Source organism: Manis javanica, chromosome 1, assembly GCF_040802235.1.
Source record: "Manis javanica isolate MJ-LG chromosome 1, MJ_LKY, whole genome shotgun sequence".
Lineage (NCBI taxonomy): Eukaryota > Metazoa > Chordata > Mammalia > Pholidota > Manidae > Manis > Manis javanica.
Window position 1 is genome coordinate 13,856,871 of NC_133156.1, and position 25,210 is coordinate 13,882,080.

General features: G+C 43.1%; 1 protein-coding gene across 3 annotated transcripts in view; it reads right to left on the reverse strand.

The window, feature by feature from the left end:
* Window positions 1–6,410: 6,410 nt before the first annotated feature.
* The window catches only part of FLT3 (fms related receptor tyrosine kinase 3), a 66,125-nt gene continuing 47,325 nt past the window's right edge, over window positions 6,411–25,210 (reverse strand). For all 3 annotated transcript variants that reach the window (XM_073228597.1, XM_073228588.1, XM_073228601.1), the window contains 9 exons: window positions 23,345–23,455; window positions 22,167–22,320; window positions 20,200–20,282; window positions 19,244–19,371; window positions 15,706–15,828; window positions 13,719–13,830; window positions 13,282–13,381; window positions 12,714–12,819; window positions 6,411–6,973 (listed from right to left, as the gene is read on the reverse strand). In XM_073228597.1, coding sequence (XP_073084698.1) covers window positions 6,851–6,973; window positions 12,714–12,819; window positions 13,282–13,381; window positions 13,719–13,830; window positions 15,706–15,828; window positions 19,244–19,371; window positions 20,200–20,282; window positions 22,167–22,320; window positions 23,345–23,455 — 1,040 coding nt within the window. In that variant the 3' untranslated portion in view covers window positions 6,411–6,850. The remainder of the gene's footprint in view (window positions 6,974–12,713; window positions 12,820–13,281; window positions 13,382–13,718; window positions 13,831–15,705; window positions 15,829–19,243; window positions 19,372–20,199; window positions 20,283–22,166; window positions 22,321–23,344; window positions 23,456–25,210) is intronic.

Below are 25,210 nucleotides of genomic sequence, written 5' to 3' on the forward strand. Positions count from 1 at the left end.
TTCCCCTTCTGCCACCAGAGTCACACGGGCTTTTTCTTGCCCTTACAGTTTTGCCACAGACCCAGTTAACAGCCCAGTATCCAATCCTGCCCCCCAGCCCCACCTCCCCTCCCAGGGCTGGCCTGCGAATAAGGTGGGGGGCAGGGAGGGGGTAGTCTGTTCCGGGCCCCCACTGTTGGTCTGTCCAGGCTCCCAACGGGGTTCCCACTCGTGTCTCGGCTCTCTGTGAGTGGGAAGAGGGTAGAGCAGTAGATGAGGAAGAAGGGTATCCAGATTCCACTGCTGGCAACCCCTCACCCCTTCGCATGACCTCTTACCATTTCCTCCTCTTATCTCTGAACACTGAGGGTGTCCCCGCCCCCAAAGGGGCTCCTGCCTGGGGCTTGGAGCCTCAGGGGTTCTCAGCTCCTCTGAGAGCAGCAGGAGATAGACATCTGAAGCTGCAAGCAGAAACTCCTTGCTCGTGAAAATGCCGAGGCCCAGGTGGGAAGGGCCAGCCGACTGACCGCACTGCACTTCGGGCACAGCCTGGAAACAGCACCTCCTTTGACTTTGTGTTATCTATCGTATAATAATAAAATTCCAAATAACCTACTAACATATAAACCTTTAAGACACAAAAGGTTAAGGAATTAAATATTCATGGATACAGAAATAACATCGACCAAAAAAACCCCGAATTACTAACACGGAACTTGGCAACTCAAGGCAAGAAGCACTCTAGGGCTTCACTTTTCCTGTGTGAAGCTCACCGATCAAATCAGTGAGAAATTGAAGGTGGTCAGAGATAAGGTGATTTTCATCCAAGCAAACAGCGCATTTATTGAATTGTGCACTGCAAATCGCTAAATTGTGTGGTATATGCATTATATGTCAATAAAGCTTTTATAAAGTTAACTTATACAAAGATGTGCTTAAATAGGCACAAATTTATACTTCATCTTTTAGTGGAAGTATTTTATGGGTCTGCTCCTTTTAGCTGCTGCCATTAGCTTTTCATGAATAGAGCTCATGCACAAGTGTTTTCTCAGTAAGATAACCAGAAAAACGATTTGCTTTTCTACATGTGCACTTTTAATTTGAGGTAGATTGGGAGCTGGAACTCACATAATCTTGCTGTTAGCAGAACACTTTCGTATAATTGAGGACTGAGACAAAGCAAGAAAAAGTGTGGGCAGGGAACCACGCGGCTGTAGCTGCCGGGCACGGCTGGGAAGAGCGGGCAGGGGCTCCAGGCCAGGCTTCTGTGTACTCAGCTAATGACTTCACCTTCTTAAGCCTTGGTTTCACAATTTGTTAAATGGGATAATACAAACAGAGGCTTTACCACGGCTCTGGAATATACAGTATGTTACCAATGAAAGTCAACCTTTAAAAATCAAAGCAAACCTTGAAGACATTTCAACAGTTGAAATAAACCAGTTACAAAAGCATATACTGTATGATCCCACTCATATGAGGTCCTTAGAATGGTCACATTCATAGATGCAGACAGCAGAATGGGGTGGCCAGGGGCTGGGGGGAAGGGGAAATGGGTGTTAGTATTTGGGGACAGAGTTTCAGTTGGAGAAAATGAAAAAGTTCTGGAGGGGGTGGTGCTGATGGTTGCACAACAATGCAAATGTGGTTAATGCCTCTGACCTGCATGCTTAAACATGTTTAAAATGGTAGATTTTACATTATATTTTAGGACAAAAAAAATTCATCAAAGCCTTTTCTGCCTTAATAAGATAATTTGAATTGAATACATTGGACTCCTAAGTGCTGAGAAGATGTGTATTTTTTAGGTGATAACTTCTCTCACCCTTGTTTTCCTGTTGCTGATGGCGACTGTGGCATAGACAGAAACAAATGTGAATAATGATCTGTCACGTATTTTTGACAAAAATGGTAGTTGGAGAAGCAGAGGAGTCACTTAATCTGTTGCTGAGAAAGTCCTTCATGAAGAGCTAAGGAGAGAGAAGGAAGAAACTCAAGTGGTGGTGGGATAAGTAGGGACAGAAAGGAAGGTGGGCCACCGAAAGGCTGGACTTTGACAAGAGGTCACCCAGGACACCTTCCTGCTGCAGGTCACACACCCCAGGGGGTGGGGGGAGCAGTTCTTACTGCTAAAAAATCTTTAGGAAACAGACTCTTCAGTTTTCAATATAGGAAGCCAGTCCAGGCTAGGACAACACTAAGCATAGACAGTGCTCCAAGAAGAGTAAGTCTGAAAGTCAATGCCCTGAGCAGATGTATGCGCTGTGTAGAGTAGGGTAGTAATAACCAGGTCCTATAAAAGAATCTCACAGTAGGCTGCTCAGTAATGTGGAGAATGTGGCAAATAATGCACATAAAAGCGCAGTCATTAGTATAGTCAAGAAACAACTGGATACTGAATAAATGAATTGAAGTTACCTCTACAGAGAGTTGTTTTTCCTTCCGATCAACTGATTGACCCTTTCTTTAATTCTGCTTTTTAAAATTTGCCTTTCCGGAGGCAGGGTGCTGTAATGAAGTCAGGCCTGATGGCTGAGCTAATCAAAAAATAGTAGTCCTAGGGCGCCACCTACTGGTGATGCTCTTACAAGGCCTGGAGGAAGGCACAGGGTTTACCTGAGCAGCCACTCAGCTCCAAAATCAGTACGCGTAAGTGGTGTTCCCACATGTGTTAAGAATATGTAGTCAGGTCAGGGACACAACTTGACCCAAACTAAAACTGAATCTGTGGTAAGATCTTGTGGGCTTAATAAAGTCTAATTTCATTTTCCCCGAAGAGGTTTTTAAATGCCATCCTTCAGAGAATGTTGTCTTTTAAGTGTCCTATTTGGCATAATACGAAAGTGATATTATAAAGCAAATAATATAACAAACACCTGTCAACCCATTATCTTACTCAACACAAAAATCTTTAAGTGTCATCAGTGTAAAAATGAGTAGTAGTCGTCGTATATTCACATAACCCATCAGGGAAATGAAAGAACTTCAGCTCCATGTAACTCCTTGAGGGAATCTTAGAAGCATAGTGTTGATTTTTGTTTTTAAAGAAAGCAGGATTTGGAAGTGTACATAGAGTATGATACCATCTTTATAAAGCTCAGGAACAAGAGAATATTCATTTTCAAGGAAATCAAATTCTTTGGTGTCCTGAATACTTCAACAGCAAGGGGTGTGCTGTTTAGATGATTCCATGCATAAATATCTCTGGTTCCATCCAGTGAAGCCACATGCAGAATGTATGTCTGTCCTGACTAAAAGCACTTTGGCAGAAGGAAGAGTACATTCCTATAAACGTTAACTCACTTTCTTTTTCCTCCCTATGATCACCAAAAGTTTTTGACAAGCAGTTCTAGAGGGCTTTCCAAATGCTTGTGACTTTACCCCCTCAAATCCTATGAAGGTAATAGAATAGTATGCCAAAGAAGATAAATCAGTATAGCACTTGAAGCTAGAAAGAAGACCACTGGCCAGTTCAAGCAGAGGGGACTTTCTAGGGAAAGTGAAGCAGAAGAAATTCTCAGTTCAGCTGAGGAGACGATTAGTCAATGCTGGGCTTTCCGCCAAAGGTTCTCAGGCTGTAAGTGGTAAGGCAGGCTCGGGCTCACTGCATCAGAGGAGAATTCACCGAGAGGGGACTGCGTGCTCACAGGCGTGACAAGAAAGCTAGAGACCAAAGACTGGGCAACAAGAGGGATCAAAGCAGCCCAGGGAGCCAGGCAGTGAGAACTGCTTGTGCCCCTTGACAGAGGCTGGCGCCGTTGGAATAATAAGCTCCAACTCCTTTTTTTACCCTTGCCTGGATCCAGTCAAGGTACTAAGTTCCAGAACAACAGAGGAAGTTATTAGGCTACCTTGAGTCAAGGACTCCCCTTGGCTAGAAGGCAGAGCCCCCTGCCTACAGTTTCATGGCATTGCCTATAATAAGGGGAAGTAATATCTCAAATCGCAGTGCTGTTACTGAACAAAATGGACATTGATACTAGATGGTCAAAGAAACACATGATCACTGCAAAACGGTCTTTAAAAATAATAAACACAACAAAAAATTCTAAATAGAATTACCGTATGATGCAGCAATCCCAGCAATACATTTCTGGATGTATATACAAAAGAATAGGCAGCAGGCTCTCAAAGAGGTATTTGCACACCCACGTTCATAGCGGCATTAGTCACAACAGCCAAAAGGTGGAAGCAACCCAAATGTCCATTGATGGGTGAATGGATAAACAAAATGTGGTATACACATACCATGAAATATTATCCAGCCTTAAAAAGAAAAGAAATATTGTACTGTCACATGCCACAACTTGAATGAACCTTGAGGAAATTATGCTAAGTGAAATAAGCCAGCCACCAAAAGAGAAATATTGTATGATTCCACTTATATAAGTTAGTCAAATTCATAGAGAAAAAAAAGCAGAATGGTGATTACTAGGGGCTGGAGGAAAGGAAAAGGGGAGTTGTTAGTTATTTAGGGGGCACAAAGCATCATATATGCAAGATGCAAAAGTTCTGGAGGTCTGTTTCACAGCAATGTGAATATACTTAACCCCACTGAACTGGACACTTAGAAATGGTTAAGGTCGCAAGTTTTATGTTATGTGTTTTCTTACTACAATTAAAAATAAATAAAATAATTGTAGAACCTAAGAGTGATCGCAAAGTGTAAGTGTTAACAGGGGCTTGGAGACTACAAATTACTAACCTAAGTTTCAAATTCCTCAGAAAAAATGTTGGTATAATTTTAGTATGTACTTCGTAAGGCAGCAGAGAAGATTAAGTGGGGTAACACGTTAGTCCTTCTTAGCACAAGGCTTGGCTCAGAACAAATGCCTCACAAACATGTAGAGTTGGGAAAACATTGGCGCATTGTGAAGAACAAATGCACATTTGACAATATGGCTAATGCAATTCCATTTTTGTGAAAAACAAAGGACTCTGTGTGTGTTAGTGTATAAATGTGTAAATAATATAAATATATTTAAACAAGTGCATGGGGAAATATACTGGATCTTTAGCAGTATTTCTCCTGACGAAGCATTTTGGGATTCAGGTTAGGTGAAAGGGGAAATTTCACTTATTACTACAAGTAAAAACGGAAAATTGTTTGAATTTTTAACACTGATCATATTTTATGCTGTAACTTCCATAGGTAAAAAACATAGACATAAATACATATACTTACTGTGTGCTGGCTGTATACACATATGGGGGATGGGCATTTGACTTGGTATAAATCATATCTAGTTTCAAACTTAAAGTCCAAATGAAAAATACATGGTCTTTAATTCAGAGAACCTTTCTCACCTGAGTTCAGTGTCAGAAGGAGATGCGAATGGAGAAGAATAGCTGGGAAGGCACAACATCGTTGGCTATAAAGACCAATAAAGGGAACATGAGCAAGAATTCTAGCAGTCTCGAGGAGCTGGCATGGGCAAGGGCTTTAACGAGGGGAGAGGAAAGGGAGTTGGCATCCCAGGTACATGGAGGGCGGAGTAAAGAAAACCTGGGGCTGGGAATGCCCGAGATGCATGCACGGCACACGTGTTGTGTAGTCTGACACTGAGAAGTGCAGTGGGGCCCGGCTGTGTGGGGGCTGAATGCCGGGAGGAACTTGCCTTTAGCTGGTAGGCACCCAAAGCTCTCCAGCTGGAGGGGATAAATGCAAATTAACACTTCAGGAAGATAAATCTGTCAGTGGCTCAGAGAAAACACTGGATGCTTGAGAGATTAGGAAAAGAGTTACAGGAAGAAAGGGGTTAATGCTCTGTGAGTATGTGGCGGCTCGGCCTAAAGCCAAGGACGTGAACAAGAAGGAAAAGTGCACTGACAGTGTAAGTTATATTTATGGGCCAGGCATTGATTAAAGTGGTTTACATGTTGAGGTAGCCTATGTACAAGCTGATAACACACATTATATGTAATTCATCTAATTCTTTCAACAGCCGTAGAAGAGGGATGCCATTATTATCCCATTTTCCAGAAGCAGAAACTGAGGCCTAAAGAAAATCAGTTGTCACACAGCTAAGCAGGACTGGAGAGAGAATTCCAGCCTAGCAGAGAGGCTCCAGAGCTCTGCCCTTACCCACACTAGGAGACAGGACAAGGAGAAGAAAGAAAAGGCAGAAATGCACCAAGTTCTCCACCAAGAACTGCAGCGGCAGTAACGAGGACAAGTCCACATTTATAAGCCCATGGGGTGTAGGGGGCTAAGCCTCAAAGGGTGAAGGAGACTGAGTCAAACACAGCCCTTCTTCACATGGTCTGAGGGGCGGGAGTTGTGGGTCCTTTAAACAATCTGATGAAAGAACGGCCTTCTCAGTAGGAAAAAAATACACACCCACAAACAAAATACTGCACATCATTTCAGTAGCTTCACAACCTCCAGTTATATCTTGTCCTAAATATGCCATGTAAACAATTCAGTAATGGATGTTTCTATAATAGAAAGTTTATTTCCATTCATAAAATATATCACTAGCTGAAAAAGTTACATATTTTAAAACATAGATTTAAAAAGTCGTATCGGCTTCTCCTTAGCAAAATGCTTTTGTTTTATGTATTTACAAGAATGTACTATACTTCAGGTACACAATTTTTCATTCAAGCCTACCCCAGAAGGCCTTTGGATGGTAGATGCTCCAATAAAATAAATCATCAGCTCCTCCTGCCTTGTGCAAAGGATGATTCGATTTTACGAAAGTTCCTTTGGAAACGAGAGTAAATACAGAGAGCTTCTAGAGCAATAGTCCAGCAAAGCAGCGGTTGAGAATATACGTTCTTTTAGTGAGGAAATTAATCTGGTTTTGGTAATCTACAGCCTGTTCAAGGCAGGAGTGGGTGGGGAAGGCCTGAAGGTTAAGTTGCTCCTCTATGAATCTTGAACACGAGCCTGTGGAGAGAGCAGCCCTGGGTCCCCCTCTCTGCTGTAAGGTCGCCTGTTTTGGTAGATGGACGGACGTTCCGAAACATGGCCGTCCATGCTCTGATACATCTGAAAATGGGAAAGAGAGAGAACACTGATTACCAGCTGATTCAGACTTACAGGTCATGTGCCCATATTGCCAATTCATTACTTCTACTACGCATAGGTCTTAGAGGATATTTTGCATATTAACTGACAAGCAACGTGGTCCTTTGATTAAAAGAGAAACCAAATATCTCATTTCATCATTGTTTCTACTCCTAGATATAAAATCGCAATTTAGAAATCCTAAAGCCGTGCAGAAAAAAAAAAGCAAAGAAAGAGAAAGGCCACAAAAAGATATCTGTTCATTGTCAGTCGACTGATTCTCGGCTACTAACGATCTTCCCCATCTCCAGCCCTTGCTGAGCAACATGTTTTATCTTGTCACCTGCATGTATGTCATGATAAGCAAAGCGGAGCCTCTTTTTCTATATTTGATGGCCATTTGCCTTTCATTGTACATAATCTGCTCATCTCCTTTGCCCTTTTATATTGGGCTACACATGTTTTCCTTATTATTTATAAGAACTCTTTGTGATGTAGGAATTGTGCATTTTATTTAAGTTTGATAGACCCCCCCTTCCTCTACCCCTAGTGACTATTTACTTCGTTTTGTTAGCTGGTTTTCACAGTTACGGTGTGGACTGATTGGACTGTGTCCTACTTTTAATTTTTCCTTCTAGAAAGGAAAAACATCTCCCTTCGAAGCTGGCCTGCACAATGACAGTTTGCTGGTACCCTTACGTTGAACGAGGATGATAACGTCTTTTTTGTGAAGTGGACAGAGCAATTGGTTGTGACCCACCGGGTCTGTTGAGCCAAGTGTGTCTCTCGAGCATTGCTCTTCTAACCCTCTAAGGAAGCCTGTGCCAGAACCTCCACACCTGAATTCAGTAACTTGGACTTCTAAACCTTCTCTCCTTCCTTCATTTAGAGCTTCCCTTAGTGCCCTGCCCGTCACGCAGCCCCGCACGCAGCCTGGCGTTTTGAATCCGTCGCCTCCAGCTCTCTCTACTCCCAGGGGCGGCTACAGCTCTGGTTCTGATATACCACACCGTTTAATATCTTCCTCTCCATTTCTTTAACTGATTTTTTAAAATGAAGTTTTAAATTGTACAATACATAAACATTTGAAACCCTAAGTTTTCAAGTGTATCAATATTAAGAGGTATGTTAAGATTTTCTATACTTGTTAAAATGGTTTTTCTATCCATAGTTATGTTTTCTTTTTTATTTTGCGTGATAGTTACTTATGCTTTCTCCTTTTTGTTTTCTTCATAGTTAGTGAGCTCCGGTGGTATATTTGAATATTTTGTTAACATACAACATTAAAATGCAGTTAGACTAGAGCCAGGCTGCTCTATTCAAATCATAAGTCTGACAATTGCTGTGTTACCTTGGGCAAATGACTTAACCTCTCTGGACCTCAATTCACTAATCTGCAGAAGAGGTAATAACAGATGTCCTTCCTGAGACTGATGTGAGAATTAAGGGAGTTATTAGGGGTAATATATTAGGGAAGTTTGTGATAACACTCAAAAAATGGCAGCTGCTACATTATTACTACTGTCAGTTCAAAAACAACTTTGGTTTTCCTGACCCTCATTGGCATTTTGCTTTTTCCTCTGTCCTCCATCCGGTTAAGGAATTGTGCCTCTTTCTCTACCAATTCCTTCCTTCTGCTTTGTTCAGTCTCTTCCTGCTCCCCTTTTTCCTTGTTTGTATTTTTTTCTCTTAGCTGCTTGAGTTGAACATATGTCATTTATTTCCACTCTTTTTTGTTTTCTAGGAAGTGGGTTTAGGGCCACAACTGCCACTGGGGTCCATTTCTATTTCTTCCCCCCACCCCCAACCCCAGCCCCAGCCCTACTCTTCTAACCCGATTTCTTGGGTTTTCCCCCCTGCTCTATGACTTCAGTGGCTTTTTGGACTGCCCTTGGTGACTTCTCATTTCGCTGCCCTGACGTGAGTGAATGTGGTCTGTATGGTAACGATTCTATTTACTTTGAAATTTTCTTTCTTAAGTGGCTTTACCAATTCTTGCCATTTTGTGTGTTCTCTTTCCATAAACTCTGTTTCTCCCCATTTTGTTGGATTGATCATGTTTTCTACGGGTCTTTTTCTCTTTTGCACTGACCCTGAGGTTCCTATTACATCGCTATTTAAAAATACCATATTATTTCATTTTGCATTGCTATTTTTAAATACCATTGCTATTTTTAACATTCATTTTAATTCTTATGTTTATTTAACAGTGTGGTTGCACCACTGCAGGACTTCTGCAGAATCTCACTAGACCTCTTCCCACGTTCCATGAAGCCCTTCTTGTTCTTTCAAAGCCTCCCCTGCCATGTGGGAAATCCCCCTTCCGTCTGGTTTTCTTAACTGCTTTTGTTTTCTCAGGGATTTCCCACAGTTTCTGGTCCACTGAGACCTCCCTCCTGCTTTCAAAGCAATTACGGCATCATTTCTTTTAAAATATAGATACAGATACAGATAGATGTAGATGTGGAAGGGAATGTGCATCTAGATAGGATATGGGTATAGATGTGGATGTGGACATGGCATGGATATGGATGTGGGTATGAGAGACAATGCAAGTTCAGGCCCCTTTCGTGCAACAGGAGGTGTGGCTGCCCCTCGCTCCGCCGCCCCGCTGCCCCAGCCCTGGTTCACTCCCTCTCTCTGCTCATCCCCGTTGCTGCCACCACCTCTTGACTAATGTCTTTCCTTCCGGTGTCTTGCCTTAGCTTTCCCAAACTCACTTCCATGCTTCCACTCCTTCCTTCCTTCCAGAGATGTTTGCTTAGCAGCTTCTATGTGCTGAGCATCATGCCAGCAGCTGGGTATGAGACGGGGAACAAAACAGATGTGGTCTGCAACCTCTTTTCACGCTGACATTCATGCATTTACTTAGTGGCCAGTTACTGATCGACTCCTGACCATGGGACACTTTACGTCAGGTGATGTAAAGATGAGCAGCACATCATCCCTGACCCCGAAAGTGAGGTCTAGCGATGAGAACAACAAAGCCGTAGAGCAAACTTATCATCCAGCGCGACTGAGTCTCTTATCAACTGTTACGGGGACTCGAAGAAGCAGCCTGAAATCTGACTAGGGAAATTAGGGAGCCTTTGGAGAGGAGCCAATATTTGATCTGCTTCTTTTTTTTTATTGAGGTATAACTGAAATACAACATTATGTTTCCAGTATATGATATAATGATTCAATACCTGTATATATTGCAAAATGATCTCAATAAGTCTGGTTAACATCTGTCACCACACATAGTGATCTGGGCCTTTAAGATAGATGTTGAAGCATGTTTGTCCATTATGAAAATCTTAATTGGTTCACCACTGTCTGCATAAGGTCTCAGCACGTTGTGCAATGGCCTCCCTGCTCTAACTGCGACCACTGGGCCTGCGTTTGTCTCTAGAAGCATTGACCTGCACTTTCTCTGTGTGTTTCCCTCCTTCTCTCACTTGTTCTCCAAGGGCCATTTTCCTTCCCTAGTCCCTGATGGAGCAGAAACAAGAGATTCTACGGAAACCATTCACATGCATGCAGGGAAGATTACCCCAGGCATGCCGGCAAAGCCTATTTTCCCACCCATGACTGGCTTCGGAGAAGTGAAGAAAAAAGATGGAGGGGCAATAGAGGAGGGTCACGGGCTCCCAGTGGGCAGAGCGGCCTGTCATGGCTGTGCAGAAGAAGCCTTGCTGAGAGATGCCCAGCCACACGGGCAAGTAGGGACTGAAATCTGATTCTGCTCTACTCCCCAGGCTTCCCCCAGACTGGAGCCCACTGCACCAGCCAGGGGTAAGAGGTTGCTTTTGGTGCATCCATCCTACCCCAAGGGGAGGCTATTTACCAACTTACCTAAAGAAACTAGAGCTCGCGATCAGTGGTGCTGGTACTGGTAGGGAAAAGAGGCTCCCACCACCGAGGGTCACGGAGCAGAGTGGAGGCGACTGGGGCAAGCCAAGGGCTCTTCAGCAGCCATGGAGCCCCCACCTTTTCAGTCTTGGTTGCGCCCCCTCGATTCCCCCAGCCACCCTATACTGTAGCCACACCTACTGATTTTCCATTCTACTCTCTCAGCTTTGAACCTTTATTTATATTACTCATCCAGCCTGGAACACCCTACTAACCTCCTATTCTCCAATGGCCAAAGCACTACCCGTTCTTCACAGCTTAGCTCAAATAACAGCTCTGTGAGTCCACACCCAACGGCCAGACACGTAGAAACTGCTCAATCCTTTCTGTTTACTCCAACAGCTCATTTCTTGCTTCTCTCTATAACCGTTCTTCCAGTTTATCTTTTAGAGTGTTAGCGACTGCCTACAGGTCATCTGCTCAACAGCCTGTCGTTCCCTTGCGAGCTTTCTATCTCCCCCAACTTTCTTGACCTAATTCCCTGACAGTAACCTAGTTTTGGTATGTGAGTTTTACAAAATCCTAACAGGAGGAGAGGACACACATCTACGCAGTTCTCTGGAAAGACTACCAAATTGAATGTGGAGTCTTCAGAATTTAGAAAAAGAGGACAGACCATCCACTTAAAGAATCAGATTCATATCTGACTAATATTCATTCATGAATTACTAAGTACCCTCTATGTACTGAGCTTTTTCACATACAATAGCTTATTTACTCCTTACAATTCCACGAAATAGGAAGTAAGATTTGTTAATCCCATATATCAGAGGGGGAAACTGAGACCCTCAAAAAGATTAAGCGGCTTAACCAAGTCATGTAAGAAGCAAACAGTGAAGGCAAGCTGTGCAGGTAGGTATTGAGAGGTCAAGGTCGCCTCCTCTGTTCACCTCATGAGGGGATGGATCCTTTTACTGTGCCAGGTGGTACTGATGAGGGAAAGAGTCAGCAAAGTAATTGGAAGTTTCCAAGGCTCAAGGATCACCTGGCTTAGCAACCCACTTTACAGGTGAGTAGGTAAGGCCCAGAGAAGTAAGTGACTTGCCCTAGTTCATACCACTACTAGGATGCAGAGTTGTAGCTGGTATGAGACCCTTATGACTCCAGGGCAATGCTCTTTCTACTCCACTGTATTACATGATTGAGTTATGTGATTATTCCATACTAAATCTTCATGTTTGAATTAGGAGAGGTCAGTGGCTACTGGAGGTCAGGGATTAAGTTTCATTCAGCTGTCTAGTCCTCTGCACTAGAGGCTTAAAAGCATTTACAGTTGACCCTGAAACAACATGGGATTGAACTGTGCAGGTCCATTTAATACGCAGATCATATTTTCAATAAATATGTTGGGAAACCTTTTGGAGATTTTTGACAATTCAAAAAAATTTTCTTTTCTTTAGCTTACTTTATTGTAAGAACATAGTGTATAATACATATAACATACAAAAATATGTGTTGATCGACTATTTTTGTTATTGGTAAGTCTTCCAGTCAACAGTAGATGATTAATAGGTAAGTTTGGGGAGAGTAAAAAGTCACAGGTAGATTTTCAGCTGCATGGCAGATGATGCCCCTAACCCCTGTGTTGTTTAAGGGTCAACTGAATTTTTTAATCAATTGGCTGAAATTTTCAGGAAAAGCTTTTTTCCCCCCTAAAAATACTTAATAAATATATCTTACCTCCTAATGCTTTTAAAGAGCAATCAAGACAAATTGTGGTGAGAAAGACAGCTTGTTACTTCCGGTTCTTAGGAAATCAGCAACAACTGTCCTGAGCTACCGCTTTCCTTTTTAAGAACGCCTTACAAAGTACTGTACTGCTACGTACCGCTTCCTCTGCCTCCGCCAGCTGACACCCTAAAAATGAAATCAGGCTAAGGAAGGACGGCCGTTTCCTTGAGTCGAAAGCCCAGCAGGATTGCATTATAAAGTATCTGTGAAAACAACAGAGCCAAGAGCCAGATGAGGAGGTCTGAATGAAGAAAATGGATCATTTTCCACTTAATGAAGCCCCATTTATTTAAGGCATGTTTGTTTTGTGGCAAGAACTCTACTAGACTGTGACCTCATATCAGAAAGAACACAAAGTTGATGATGGACAGAAAGGCATTTTAAAAAATATGATGTGGACCGTAAGTCAGGGCACAGGGTCTTATGGCCCTCACGGATCCCTCAAGCAAAGGAACTGAAACCCGAAAGTAAGAGGGTCTTAGGGCAGGAAAGGTTCAGTTTTGTTGAGAAATCCCAAAACAAAAGAAAAATTTTCTTTCTTTTTTTTTTAAAAGGAATCATATGAAGTTTGCATTAAGGAGTTTCACCTTTGTTGTTTTGCATTTGGAACTAGACAGACTGTACATTTCTGATTTCAGCCACTAGACAGTCTGATTTGAACTTACATTCCTTCGGTAGCATAAAACGGCTGATCCATCTTAAATCCACTCTGAATGAGTTTATAGAAGTTAGCGTCGACGGGAATACCAGGGTAAGGATTGACACCTGAGAAAAACAGTAGGGCATGTAACCATTCATTCATTTGTTATTTGTTTATTCATTCATTCAATTAACAAACGTGTTGAGAGCTTCCTGGTGCAAGGCTTCAACTGGGAAAAGTCAGGGTTCCCACTCTTGAGACAGGCCTGTGGGGAAGGTAAGACTTAGAGACACCAGCAAATAAAAAAGAGGGGTGCATGCTGCAACAGAAGTAAGATTAGGAGCTCCGCGAGCACTTCCAGTGGCATGTTATCTACTCTTTGACGGGGGTGGCAGAACAGTGCAGAGAGAGCAGAATGTGCAGAACCAGTGCCTGGGGGGCTCAGAAAACAGCAACACTTACCAAGGGAGAATATCTCCCAGAGTAATATTCCGTAGGACCAGACATCACTTTTAATTGTGTAGATCCCTTCAAATAAGCTTTCAGGAGCCATCCACTTTACAGGCAGACGGGCCTGTGTAAAGTCCAAGAGGAGAGGTGGGGTGAATTTCTCACCTACAAACACTTCCTTCTTTTCTGTTGTTAGCTAGATGACAAAAGGTGTTCTCTTCCTAGGACCACTCCTAATGCTTACTGAGAAAATTATATCCTCAAATGGAGGTTTTTCACTTTCATATTAACATTCTAACATTAGCCTTTGAAAAAAACCGACCCCTACTTTTTTTTCAAAACTCATCCTGAACAAAGGTTTGTGCTTGGAAGTGGTAAACTGAATAGGAGATACTCACTTCCCCTTGAGAAGTAGCTGGTTAGTTGCCCAGAAGTAAGTGGATACTAGGGAACTGGTGGACTATTCTGTTAACGCATTTCTTGGAAGTACTTTAGTGGAAATGCCATCCACAAGAACGTGCGGAGGGGACCGTAAGTCATCACTACAGGAAAGACACCAGGCTGGCTTCTGTGGCTTTCATAATTTCCAGGAGCATGAAAGAGGGGTTTGGAATTACTAAAGCCTCAGAACAGAATCAAGACATGGGACAGACAGGTCACTGAAGGCACAGCCTTTTGTAGTATTTGCTTTTTCACAGGTTGAGGAGCCCTTTGCCATACACAAAATCAAAGCCCAAGAAAGAAACCCTATTTTAAATCCTATACAAACTTTGAGCTGATAGAATCAAGCAGGCTAGTCTGGTTAATTTGATGAATTAAAGGAATTAACTGTAGTCCCAAATGGAATTCACCTTCCCACATACGAGACCACCAGCTAGCAGGTTCAAAACTGCATAGCCACATTGGTTATATTTGTTGAGCATTTGTTATATTTATTATGAGTGAGGAATAGACTAAGATCCGCTAAGACAATTATTTGATTCTAGTGGGAATACAGCTTAATTTGATTTTTAACCTTTATTGAATGTTTTCCCAGGACAGGTGCTTTCATGTCGGTTTTACTGTTTTTTCCCCCAAAATGACACTACAACTGAAGTGTATCACGCTCAAAGAAAACACCCTATCATAGTGATTATGCCCAACAAGGGGCTCAGATTGTTCAAGTTCTAATCCATATGCTGTGCAATCAAAGCAAGTGACGTTTCTGTGCCTTAATTTCCTCACCCACAAATGGGAACTTTGAAGACTAAATGAATCAATGTACATACAGCAGGTAGAAGAGTGCTTAGCACAGGGTAAGTAAGCACTGTATCATTTTGGTATTTGTTGTTATTATTTCACAAGTAGGAACAATAAAACAGAGAGAAATCCCAGAGAGCAATAGCCAAAAGCAAGAAGAATAGGGGCCTAAATCCAAGTGTTGTAATTCTTAAAATCCATATTCTTTCAGCCCCACAACATTATCATCTGGTATTTCTACTAGTTTGCTTGCAAATAACACATCTGTCCTTAGTTTTGTTTAACAAGTAGATGGCATCATATTCCAGGTCGCCCTGCATGACAGCAAGAGGATAACAGATATTCATTAGCTGACATTTAAATATTATGCCTTTTTAAAATTTACATTTAACATTCAACTAATATGTTAAACAGTTTTCTACATGCTTCATTGTAACTATTACCTATTCCCACAATAGATAAGAACTGAAATAAGTGCAAGTAACTAGATTTTCTTTGAAGTGTAGATTGCCTCAAAGGCCCCTAATTGATCTATTCCGACTAGCCCAAGGATAGCGCTACTCTGTTCAACTTTTATGACAAATGAATATTCCCTGAAGCTACAGAAAACCTTCTAAGCATAAGAAAGCAAACTGCTGTGAGGAATTTTTCTGATGTTACCATAAACCAAAAATGTTTACTGGAACAACAACAAAACATCGTCATTATAAACAACAGTATACAATTACGAATAAAAATATGTAACCCAGAGCAGCCTTACGTTGCCTCTGATAACATAGTTGGAGTCACTCATAATGTCGCGAGCCAATCCAAAATCACAAATCTTCACCACTTTCCCATGGGTCACGAGCACGTTCCTGGCTGCCAAGTCTCTGTGGACACACTACAAAGAATGAAATCGCACTGTTATTTGCTACATATTTTGTGAGTCCTTCATGTCGTTTCAAGTTCCGTAGGAGGAGTTACAGATGACGGCACGTACAGCTCACCATGGCTCGCCTCTACCGCGCATCACCACGATGTGCGACACAAACCAAGTACACAGGGCAACCCAGTTCCTCAGCTGCTGTGGCTGCTGCGCATGGAACATTCCAGAGGCCAAAGGGGACGGGGTCTTAGAAAAGAGACCAACCCAACCCAGTAGCCTACGGTGCAGTAAGAGACACAACAGGCCCTCGGCTGAGGTCCCAAAGCGAGTTCCAGGGAGCCGCCCTTCTGCACCCGGTGTGAGGGTGGAGAAAATCACCTCTTTTCTGACTGGAAATGGCTTTGGCAATAAAATGGAGTCAAAATCAAAGAAAATATTCGGAAAGAAATAAAAACAAGTGTGGGAAGGCTGAGTAAAGAAGAATTAGGAGACCCGGAACCAAGAGGTGATGTGACATTAATCCGAGGGGTCTGGCAAGAAAATTAACTCTAAGAAGGAAGATCTTAAAAGCAGCAGGGCCCGAGCAGCAAAAGCCCAAAGGGCTCTCTTCAATCCTTAAAAAATAAAAGCAAAACCCGTAGGGACTAAAACCCCCAGCCTGCCTTCCTCTTCATCCAGTGTTCCAAGAGCGCTGTCCACTCGCAGGCCCCACGTCCAGTTCACCCATGGAAGGAAAAGGAAAGCCAGCAGGGATCATGGGTATTTCTGGTGGGCTTCCCACGGGAATCAACCAATCATCTCAGCCCTTGGATTTCTGCCTCACCCATTGTAGCAGAAGTCATAAATATAACGAAGGCTCCTATATGGCTCTGCAGTTTCAAACCTCCTAGCTGGCGGTCTCCTACGGAGGAAGATGAATTCCATTTGGGACTACAGTTAATCCCTTTAATTAATAGCATCATGAGTATTTTACTTAACTACCAGGCCCCTGCAACCTGCCTTCCACCTCCAGCTTGTCCGCCCCAGCTGCTTTGGCTGAGCCAGCCGTGACCTGCACAGCACAGGCCCAGCTGGGACGTGACCTGAACTCTTGGGGGGCATCCGGTACTGTTTGGCCAGCCTCTCCCCGCTCAGGTCCCTTCCTCTGTGAATTTTGTACACCACTCACCTCTGTCTTCCTCCCAGTGCCCTGCGGGCTCCTGTCTGCGCCTGCGCTCTTTGCAGGAGCCTGGTCTCCTCCCCCAGGGCCGCGTCCTCTCTCACTCCACATCCACAGCTCATGCCACACAAGCACCATCATGAGAATCTCCATTTCCAACCCAAACACTTCTCTTGAGCTTCAGAAAGGAAAATCCAAGCATGTCCTTAACTAAGCTCTACTTTGTTGCCCAGTGGACCTCACCTTCAACTTGTTTAACTCGTGACCTTTCACAAGAAACTTCCTCCCAACAGCAGGTTCCCCAGCCTACCCGCGGTTCCCTGATGGCTTTCTTTTTCCTTCAGAAGTCTCCTCTGGGCCAAGCATGAACTCCTCCAGAAAGCCTCCTCAGCACCGTCCCCCCACGCCCTACCCACCCTGGTCTGCTGTCCCCACCCCTCCCTGGGGTCCCAGAACTTAGCAGAACACGGTATTCACCGCAACTGTGATTAGCGTGTCTGCCTATCCCTTTCTCCCCATCAGCAATAAGCTCTGACTCTAAATCTCAGCATCGAGCCCAAAGCCTGGCCCCTGTCAGGGCTCACGTAACATCTAATGGAGAAACGTTGCCTACCAAGGAGCCTGAGGAGCAACCTGGTGGGGAGGAAGAACAAGCCAACAGGGGGCAGTGACCTGAGGACTCACAGTGGGCAGGCAAGGAGGATAGCACAGGGGAGGGGCTGGCAGCTGGATATTCTTCAAACAATTCCCATTACTGCAAGCCCAGAGGGGAAAAAAGCATTGCCCCTCGACCTCCAATTGTGAGTAGTTTGAGTATTCACTTAACTACAGGCAGCACACAAGCCAGATGGTCTAGGGACATGTTCTCCAAAGTTTACACTGAAATTTGAGGAAAGGGGCATCCGACAGCAGGTGGGGAAGGTGCAGAGAAGGATGCGCCTCAGAGGCGAGCGGTGCGGAAAGATCACGAGATGGTAATTACTGTAAACTGTTGGGTGAGGATGCCCAATTTGGAAAAGAAGCTCACATGCACTTTTAATATCCATGAGGACAAAACCCCTGAGATTCTAACTTAGGTTGTGTTAAAGGTACAAATTAATTTGAAGAGAACTGACTTTTCTTCTCAATGTTGAATCTCTCCAATGTCAACACAGTAGAGCTCATTCGTCAGATTGTCCTTTCATCCTTTAATAAAACTCACGGGTTTGTCTGCACCAATCTGGCACGTTTCTCATGTTTTATCTCAAGATATTTCATAGGTTTGGTTGCTAGTGTGAATAGAATTTTCTTTCCACTCTTCAGAGCTATTGATTTATTTCATGGTAATCTTTTTTTTTTGAATTGAGGTATAATTGACGTAACATTATACTAGAGACAATACTTTTTTTTTTTTTTTTGAGAGGGCATCTCTCACATTTATTGATCAAATGGTTGTTAACAACAATAAAATTCAGTATAGGGGGGTCAACGCTCAATGTACAATCATTAATCCATCTCAAGCCTAATTCTCATCAGTAGAGACAATACTTTTTGAAAGAAAAAAACATAGTTGAAATTATCCTCTCCAGATTTGGGGAGAAAGGGGAGGCAAAGGGAGAAAGTGGAGGGGAGAGGGGGAAAGAGAAGAGGTGCCTTGAAGGAAAAAGAGGAAGTCTGGGGTATAAAGAAAGGGAAAGGAAGGGGAGAAAATAAAGACAGAAAATCACCAGAGGAATGGCTTTAATCTGCTTAGAGGCAGGAGACATTTGACATGTCAGAGAACAGCAGGGTTAAAAGGAAGGATGCCAGGTTGAGGTGGAGACCATGGTCCTAGGCAGGCTCCATGGCCTCCCCAGCCCAGCCCTAATGGATCTGGGGACAGCAGCAGAGGCGGCAGGCCTCCAGCTAACTGCTAGCCCACAGCTTGGCTGCCAAACAGACAAGGCGCCCAGGGCGGCTGGCCAGGCCAGCCGAGCACCTGCATTGGAGCCCCCACTCACCCCGAGGTCATGTGCAGAGCATGGCCTGACCAACTGGAGTGGCTGTGCAAAGGGCCGGCCCTGCCACACCTGCCTTTGAGGAGGCATGTCTGAGGACAGTCTATCTGGCAGGCTCAGGGGACTTGGGCCAGCCTGGGAAGGATATGATAACCATTATCTAATAAGGGACGGTGTGTGTGTGTGGGGGGGGAGACAGACTTTAAGGGATACAAGTTAAAAACAAGAAAAAACCAGCACATCTCTTTTTCAAAATTATCAGTTTTTTTCATTAGTTTCTTTAAAGGGAGCTTACCGACTTAAATTCCAGAAATTCCATTCCTTTGGCAACTTGATATGCGAAGCAAAGGAGATCTTCAAAGGTGAGCACGTTCAAGTCCTCTTCCTCCTCCAGTCTTTTCTGGTTTTCATATTCAATTTCGTCTGTAAAATAGAACTGGTCCTCATGTTGGCCAAAACCCTGAGAAGTTGCCTTGTTAAGTCTCTCTGAGGAGGTTATTAAAGCACAGTGAGGTGAGGTGCTAAGATGCACATGTGAAGCTATCACATCACTGGACTGGTCGCTCCAGGACTGACCTGCTCATCCTGAGAGCTGAGTGGCCCACGAGGGGTTGCTTGAAGACTGCTCTGGATTAGAGGGATACATTTTCTGGCTGCTTCGGTGAGAGACGGCCTCCTGACTAGCCGGGGTGTCAGGCGCTCTACTTTAGCACTGGATAGTCTAGGCACGTGGCTTAGGGAATTAACATAAACCTACCACATTCTATGAACTGTATCTGCACTCAAGGTTCTTCCATTTAATCCTTCTAATAGTTCTATGAGGAAATTAGGCCCATTTTACACATGAGAAAATTGTGATCCAGATGGTTACATAACTTGCTCAAAGTCACCCAGCCAGAGAGCAAAGGAACGGGAAGTCAACCCAACTTCCATCGGCCTCCCAGAACTCATCTTTTCCACTTACCAAGTGATAGGGTGGCTCCAACTAATTTTTGACTCTGAAAGAATAACCTGACCAAATAAAACAGGTCTCAGTGTTTATTAGTCGAACACTGACATAAAATTCACTACCTATATAAACTGTTGGCTGTTAACTACCTTTAAAACAAACATGCATTCACAGAGCCTATCGGTGACATTAGCAAAGAAAAACATGCTTTTGCGTTTACACACTCTTTAAAAAAACAGCTAACATGGAACTCTTGCATCCGTTTCTATTTTACAGTGCTACTAAACAGAATAAAGTATTACCTTCAGATTGAAATGAATTCCCACCGAACCCTGAGATAGGATCCGACTCCTGCTGTATTTGAACTTCTCTTGAGCCAGGCATACTATTAAAAAAGTTATTTTATTATTTCTGATCTTCCATGTAGACATTTTATTTTAAAAAATACAATTCGTCAAATAAATGAATTCCATGTTTAAATGGGCTTTTTAATTAAAAGCACAGTGCTGACTTGTCCATTGTGTGCGTGTGTGTGTGTGTGTGTGTGTGTGTGTGTGTGTGTGGACATGAAAAGCATCTCTGTAATGATGAGCTGGCCAGGCTAACTAGCATAGGCATGATCCCCACTATCTATATGGAGTTTTCCAGCTCAAAGAGGACCTACTCGATCCTTACCATAACTCCACAAGCTGGGTGTCTACACATTTGGTAAGAGAGAAAGTAGACTTGGTGAGATGAAGATGATTTGCTGAAGTCACGAAGCTAATAAGTACAATTAGGATTCACACCTCATTCCTCTGTTTCTAAACTCAGCCCACTTGCCCTATAAAAGCTCATGAAACACAGATCTTCTACAGAGACCTTCAAGGGTTTTACCATCCTTCTTTTTTTAAGTGGGAAAACCTCATTTCCCTTTCCTGTGAAATTAATAAATGGTAATAATGAAAATCGCTTTTATGGCACATAAAATAGAACTCTTCACTGAGGAACTCTGTATGCATTATACACAGACAATGATTCCATGTATTCCACCATACAAGTTTAATTCCAATTTATAACTTCCATATCTTTGGAAAATGGCTTAATGCTTTCAGACCACAAATATTCCAAATGTGGTTGCTTCAGTGTATTGAATACCCCAATGGCTGGAGCAAATCAAAGGCACTAAGTTATCAGCGTTAGTCGTTAATAACAGTGGAGTGCCATTATAAGAACATCTGACTCATTAGGATAGACTCCCTGGTCTAGAATATGATGACATTATAGGACTTTCTCAGTTTTGCAATGTGAATGGAGAAAGGAGTGTAAAAGGAAACTTGGTGTGACAGGTATGAATCGGTTAAGGGCAATGGCACAAAAAGGTGAATGGGGATCTGCACACTCTAAGGTGCTGGGTCTCTGTCTCCAATGACAGAAGGCCAAAACCTGCGGTGAAACTTACATGTTTAGAAAACAAGGCTGGAATCTCAAACATGCCTTCCAAAAGTCCTCCAGTAAAGACAGAAGTCTCTAACAAATCTGCCTTTAGAATAAGGGAGAGGTTTCCCATACTGGGGAAATAACAATGCACTGGGGATTGAGGAATGATTTCACCACAATGCCGTGAATTCATTCAGAGAAAGCTGTTACAGAGCTTCGATGTTCACGTAATTAGCAAGAAGTTTCCAAGGATGAGGATAGGTACCCGGTCAAACTCCTACAAGTCCCCATTCATGCACGCTGAAATGAGATCCCATCAGGACCAAGAATCACTCAGGATCCACATGAATGGCAGAATATACAACACGGAGCATAGAGATATATGCTGCCACTACTTTATTTTGTCTCCATCACATTACGTAAAATTTTTTAAAAGTTGAGAGCTCTCTTGTACAATACTCCCAGGATCTGAGCTACTCTAACCATGAACATGTCAAGGACTTTGGAAAAAATGTCCATTTTTTCTACCAGTATCTATGTGTTAACCCAGAAGCTGGAAAGAATGGATAATGCACCTTCCCAAAATGGAATATATGTCTAGGTGTGATTTAGGCACAGATGAACAGAGCCTGGCCCAGCTACAGTACCTGTGCCAGAGGAAAGAGAAAGGTTTCATGGTTCCAGATCAATAAGGAAACAACGATAGCAAACATAAGTGACCTCTCCAGGTCCGGGAGCCCTCCAACCTCGTGATGCTAGATTACATAGAGACTCGCCAGCTGGGGGTGTTTAACAATCATACCTGGTGTTTTCTATGGTATAATTATGAAACCTTGACCCAGTCTCTTACCTGGAATTTGGATGTGATTGGAAAGTAGGGTAAAAACTGAAATTGTGCTCCTTGAAAATCTCCGTCCATGTCCTGTGAAATTTTTCTCTTTTACTTCTTAGATAGTTGAGAAGATCACCATAGCAACAATATTCAAAAATCAAGTAAATTGGTCCTGAAACAGTGGCAATTTTAATTATAGGTATACAAACAATGGAATCACTTTTTCAGACATCTGTGACGCAGACCATGAATTCTATGTGAGCGCACTTCTCCCCTGACTTTGGGAAAGGACAGTTTTCCCTGATCTTTCTCTTCTTTTTTTTTTTTCACTAACCAAAATTTTTACTGAGAGAGAAAAATATCAGGAAGGAGGCTGTCTTCTGGAGGTTCTTGGGTCTCAGACCTCAGGAAGTGGGGCCCACAGGCCCTGACCTTTCTGTTCTTAGGATTTGAATTCGGTTTCAGCTTTTTGCTCCAACTCCTTTGGAAAGCAGTCTCGTCTCGCCTTCCACTTCGGCCCTTGTAATACATGTGGCCTCATCCATAAGCACTGGCGGCCTGAATTCTCCAGCATGTAACTGGGAATAATACACCAGCTGCACTATGAGCGCTGAATACACATGCCAACTCGCTGTCTAAGCAGGGAGAAATACATCCCCATCCTCTCTGAGATTCAATTTCTCTGTTTCTTTTCTTTATAGTCCCAGGCTGGCTGTCCCAGAGAGAATATGCCTTGGGCACATCAGTTGGGTATTTCTAGGACCAAGTGCAAGAATCAAAGCACATGCTCCACTGAATTCTGGGAAGATAAAGTTCGAAATCCTGCCTTGGCTGTGTCTTATTTGAAGGAGGCCCAGCCAGGGCAGTGGCCAAGCTCTGCAGCTCTGCACCACACATTTAGGCCAGCTTCACAGCTGGGGGAAAAGCGCTGCCTGAGTAGGCAGAGGGACATGCCACAAAACGCACTTGCAGTGTTGTTACTATTGCTAATTCGGTCAGAATTCTGCGGCATATCCCAACAGAAAGGCATTCTCTACGCTGACCCGTATGCCCACATGGGGCTCCAATGTCTAATCACACTTGGGTTTGAGGGTGCACACTGAGACTGAGAAAAGAGGAAAAATCAAGAAGATATGTCCCCTTTGTCTTCAGACTAAAATATTTTTGACCAGGTGCTTTTGGTGGGAATCGGTTACCTGACAGAGTGCATGCCCCCAGCAGATTCACAATATTCTCATGGCTTCCCAGGTGGGTCATCATTTTGAGTTCAGACATGAGGGCCTCTCTTTCAGAACTGTCTGCTTTTTCTGCCAATGGAAGAGCATTGCAAAATGTAAAGCTGAAGTAAAAGAAGTATTTTACGTTAATATATTAAACTTTTCTTGGTTCAGAGCAGATGTGCATAAAAATAAATACATGAAATAAGACATGAGTTTTGAGTAATAATGTCCTGTGTTTTATGGCAGAATGTCAAAGATTGCAGTATAAAAGTTGCATCTGATAATGTACCTTTCTACTGGACATTTTTCTCCCTACCAAAATAAAAACTTTAAAGTTGATTCTCAAAAAGCAAAACAAAATAATAATAATACATCATTTTCCTCCACTATTTTCCTTCAGTAGAAGTTAATATTCTGAAGGGCAAAACATACATTTTATTATTACTTTTTGATTCTTGGATTTGTTGAAGTCAAAGAGACACCAGATAGGGAGGTCGGCAAGGGTGGCTGGCAAGCCTGTGGCCCTCAGGTCAAGAACCTAAATGTGTCACTGGGGCCAATGGCAAGAAAGTCCAAGAAGACCAATCCCCACCACCCGAGTTCTCAAGACACTCAGTAATTTATAATGAGAAATATAACTGCCAAGTAGGCTGGAATGTATCTGTTGGCCAATGCAGTCTCTCTCTGGAGATAGTCTAGGTAGCTTGGCAAATTGTACTCATAATTGTGCTTAGAGGCATAGCACAAGGGTGGTTATTGATGAACTCAAAGGTCTCATGTCATTGAGGCTGATGTGCCCAGGTGGACAGGGCACCTCTCTAAGGGTGCTGGGGCCCTACAGGCAAGGGTGAGGTCTCTGGACTGCCTTCTCCAGTCTCCAGGTACCAGGCACCCACCCATCTGTTAACATTCTTTCTTATAGACATAGTAACTTTACATTCAATGAAAATTTGCTTCAATATTTCCACGTGTCAGTATTTTGTCCAGGAAGACATCCTCACTTTTATGATGGCTTCTCCAAAGCCCTGATGCCATCTCTTCTGACTTAAGTGAACTCTCAGGTCTGTCTTATTTCTAACATCTTTGCTTGGGAGCGAGAGCCCTCACTGTGTGCGCTGTGACCCACTGGTACCTCGTGTCCTCCACTCCTTCATGTTTTATAGAGATTGGTGGCCTTCAGGTGTCCATGTCTTGTTCTTTGTGACTAAAATGATACATTTTATGGTGTGCTTAACTTTTTCAAAGCTCTTGCTTATACCATTACCTGACTTTCATTCACTCACTCGTTCATTCACTTGTTGAGCAACTGAATGCCTACTGTGTCTTAAGTAATATATCAGGCATTGAGGAATGAATGACAGACAAGACACAGCCCCGGTCTTCCGGGTGTTTAGAGTCTCCCGGAAAAGAGAGACAAGTAAATAAACAACTACAACACAGTGTGATAAATGCAACATGGCAAATGAATGTAGGGGTGCTGTGGAGTCACACAAGAGGGACACCACATCTAGCCTTAGGAGGGGCAGGGCAGGGAACACCGAATGTCTGTGCTGAAACTTGAGGGGAAAAAGAAGTTCACCAGGTGAATTCACAGTGGGGAGGGAGGGAGAATGCTCCATACTGTGCAGCAGAACGGGCAGACGTCAAGAAAGAAGAGAGCATATCAAGACAGAGACAGACCCCGCCCTCACGAGGCTCACAGACTAACAGGGCAGATGAGACATTAATTGAATGATTAAATAAATATGTAATTAACAACTGTGATAAAGTCTATGAAAAAAAAAAAGCCACCAAAAGCTAAAAATAGCATACTGCCAGGAACTCCATCTCATCTGTGGTGTG